Source organism: Octopus bimaculoides, chromosome 14 (assembly GCF_046866305.1).
Source record: "Octopus bimaculoides isolate indiv1 chromosome 14, ASM4686630v1, whole genome shotgun sequence".
NCBI lineage: Eukaryota > Metazoa > Mollusca > Cephalopoda > Octopoda > Octopodidae > Octopus > Octopus bimaculoides.
In genome coordinates this window covers 22620137-22624085 of record NC_142941.1, presented here as the reverse complement: position 1 = coordinate 22624085, position 3949 = coordinate 22620137, and the positions used below count along the sequence as shown (strand labels likewise).

The 3949-nt window shown below is 31.7% G+C and overlaps 1 protein-coding gene across 1 annotated transcript in view; it reads left to right on the top strand.

Moving 5' to 3' along the window:
- Positions 1-1813: 1813 nt before the first annotated feature.
- Positions 1814-3949, top strand: part of LOC106873660 (uncharacterized) — a 100656-nt gene continuing 98520 nt past the window's right edge. The window contains exon 1 of the mRNA XM_052972755.2: positions 1814-2146. Coding sequence (XP_052828715.1) covers positions 2078-2146 — 69 coding nt within the window. The 5' untranslated portion in view covers positions 1814-2077. The remainder of the gene's footprint in view (positions 2147-3949) is intronic.

The following is a 3949-nucleotide window of genomic DNA, read 5'->3' as shown; positions in this document are numbered from 1 at the left end:
TTTCTTCCGCTCTTCTATTCATTGCTTGTTCCTCATTAGGGGCAACATTCTCTCCTTTCCAAAATGGACTAGTCCCAACAGAGAGACGAATGTAGTTCTACAAATGTAATTGGAGCTTGGATTGTTAGTACCAGAGCAAGATAGAGTGTTCCGACTCTCTTTTTAATCAATCTGAACAATACACAAAGTTACTTTCAGTGAGTGCCAAATTTTCTGAAGATTGTGGTGATGTTTTGCCTGCAGTAAGCCTTGGTTGTTTATTAACCAGATAAGCTCTATCGCCCTCAGAGTCAGAGTTTATGCACGAGGTGAAATGAGATAGTCCTTGTGGTAAACTCCTCGATTCTAGATGTCTTCGTGAATTATCATGTTGAGCAACTGAATACCAGTCGATTTGATTGTCACAAGGAGATAGTTGTAATCATTAAACTGTCCTTAGCCCGAATAATTATTCCTTTAATTCTGGAACCAGTGGAATTGCCTAGAAACTACGGGAAGAAATCCCACAGACTCACTCTTTAGGCCTGGATTATAGGTAGATGTCTCATTTAGAACACCACCGTTTGCGGTTCCTTTGCTCCGACATACGTCCTTTATACTGCTGCAGAGGTGGATGGATGGGATTACTGCAACTGTAGCTGAATGGAAAAGATATTGAAATACTGTAATTTGTTGATGGTAAATTACATTCTAGCCAATGGTTTTTGAGACATTCATGGGAGCTGGAACGATAACACAAAAGTATCTTTACTCCGCTAGTGCCGCCTCAGGAATGGATCAAATGATGATTGGGAGGGTGCTTGGATGCTGCAGTGCCTCAGCATTGTAATCAACCTCATTAATGCCGTAGGCCGTCTCCAGACTTTTTAGAAGAGAACACCAATTGCTTGGAGTGGTGTATAACTGAGGGAGTGTGCATATCTCTTTATTTGTTTTACTCATTGCTTGTTTTTTCTTAAATCCTCTTTACTCTCATTTTTTCTACTGTTTCTTTCTCTGACCTTCTTTCGTTCTTTTCGCTAAATTGTTTTCATTGTAATATTCCCAAATGAAATAAACTTCCATTAAAAAAAATCCTTGTGTTGAAAATAAGCATTTTTTTGGCATGTGTGCTAGCAACCTCCCTTACTCTCTCTCTCTCTCACACACACACACATGCTCACACACATAGATGCACACCCGCGACACACAATTTTGAAAACATATCCTTTTAAACGCCATGTGACGTGTAATTTGCTAACTAAACCAGCGGTTCTCAAGATGTCTAATACTAGCGTTTACGAGCCAAAATATTAATCTTTTTGTCCCCTCTCACTTTATTAATGACGAATTGCATCTATGTAGAGAAGTTAAAAAAGTTTAAAACTATTTCAGTTTTATCAACCGTAGCAATACGTCCGCCCTCATTTCAATCCCCATAGCCCCTTCCCATTAGAGAAACTTAACTAGACAACCTGTTCTCTGGTGAATGTTGAAGTGCCAACATTAAAATAACACTCAAGAAAAAAAGCTTTCGCACCTGCTTTAGACTCTAAAACTTCGAAACAACATTAAACATCTCGTTTTTAGCTAATTTTTTGCATTCGCTACACTCAGCTCTAATCTCATTGTTTCTTGTTCACTATTTGTTTCAATTTAACCCCCCCCCCCAACTTTTTTTTTCTCTGTCGCTCAAGCTCTCTGTTTACTTCTGAAATTCATTCTTCCACTATCTCACACAGTGGCTAATGATCACTGTTTTTTTTCGTAGCTCTCTGTAACTCTCAAATGTCTCTCACATTGACCTTCCTGTCTCTTCCTTTTTCTGTCAATCAGTGTCAGTGACTAAACGGCAACTTTCCATGCGCACACACACCACGTATTATACACCCAGATAAATATGCAGAAATACGCTTAAATATATTTATCTACGTAGTGAATTAGATAAAACAAATAGACAACAAATACACGCATACATTCACAGACACACACATATATATATAAATATATATATATATATATTTCTTTTTTAAAACAGTAAACTATAAAAAGTAGAATTCCGAACACAAACACACCAGCATTTTATTCCTGTTCAGTCATGAAAAACTCAGTCCACTCGGTGGAAGTTATCGACGTTGAAAAACGTCGTTTCCCTGGTAAACATTATGTAAGTATATTGCATGAGTTTTTGTATATATCTAGCTGATCATAAATGTGCTTTTTTTTCTTTGGAAATTAAATTCATAATAGTTTATTGTCACTATTTGAACTTCAAATTAGATGTCTATACACACACGTAGCTATTATATATTATACACACACTCACACGATAAGATGTATATTATAATATGATATATGACATATATAATGTATATAAATAATATTTATATCTATTTGTCTATAAATATTTACATCTGTATGCATATATATATATATATATATATATATATATATATATATATATATATATAGTCTCCTTTAGAGAGACTTAGAAATATTAATAACTCTATATATATATATATATATATATATGTATATACACATAATTAAGGGATCATCAACAGTTGCTACACCACATATATATGTATATATATAATCTCTGGATCTGTTCTGTTATATATATATATATATATATATATATATTTATATATACATACATACTTACACACACACACACACACACACACACACACATATATATAGTCAACAGATGAGATCCAGAGAAAACACTTTGTACTGCACAAATGATTCAAACTTACTCTAATGTTCAGACGGGGCAACATTTCTGCGGGGCAATGCGTGGTTGAGGAATCAAGGTGAACAGATATGTAGGTAATTATGCGGATAAGGAAATTAAATATAACAGCTTGGGTTTGATATACAAGATATAATTATATATGTATACAATTAAACATAAGTTGAGCAAAGACATGTATGTACGTGTGTGTGTGTGTGTGTGTATACATATATCTATATAAATATATATATTATATATACACATATATATATACATATATACATATGTATTTTATATTATATATATATATATATATATATTATATATATATATATGTATATATATAACTATATATGTATACATGCATATATATATATGTATGTATATACAGATATAGGGCAGGGAATTGCCAATTAGTAATAAAATTAATAATTAACAATTTTGCCAAGTAGTTCAGTATGAAAAAAACCTTTATCGGTAAAACCATTTATAATCATAAATATATAGGGCTTAGCATGAGATGCTTCACCAACATACTGAAAATTTAGAAATAGCAGTGTCTATATACTCATGGGAATTTGACCATGCGACATCAAAAACACATGGGCAAGGCATTCACAAAATTTATCGGCTAGTAAGTTCAAACACTTCACCCCAAGAATCTATTCCATGTGCGCCACAAATAGTCCCGCATAAAAAGTCCCGTTAGAGAAAAATTTGTAGTTTGGAATCAGTAGTTCTTTGAATGCTATTTCTAAATTTTCAGTATGTTGGTGAAGAATCTCATGCTAAGCCCTATATATTTATGATTATGTATGTATATATGTATGTATATATAAATATATATGTATGTATATATATATATGAATGTATATATATGTATGTATATATGTATGTATATATATGTATGTATATATGTATGTATATATATATGTATATATGTATATATATGTATTTATATGTATGAATATATATGTATATATATGTATTTATATGTATGAATATATATGTATATATATGTATGTATATGTATGAATATATATGTATATATATGTATGTATATGTATATATATATGTATATGTATATATATATATATATGTATGTATTTATATATAATAATACAAATAATATGTGAGTATATGCATATATACGTACTTGTGTGTACATACCATCAACTACATGTCTATATAGATGCATATCTGGGTACACGACGTCGCAAAAAGATGTCGACA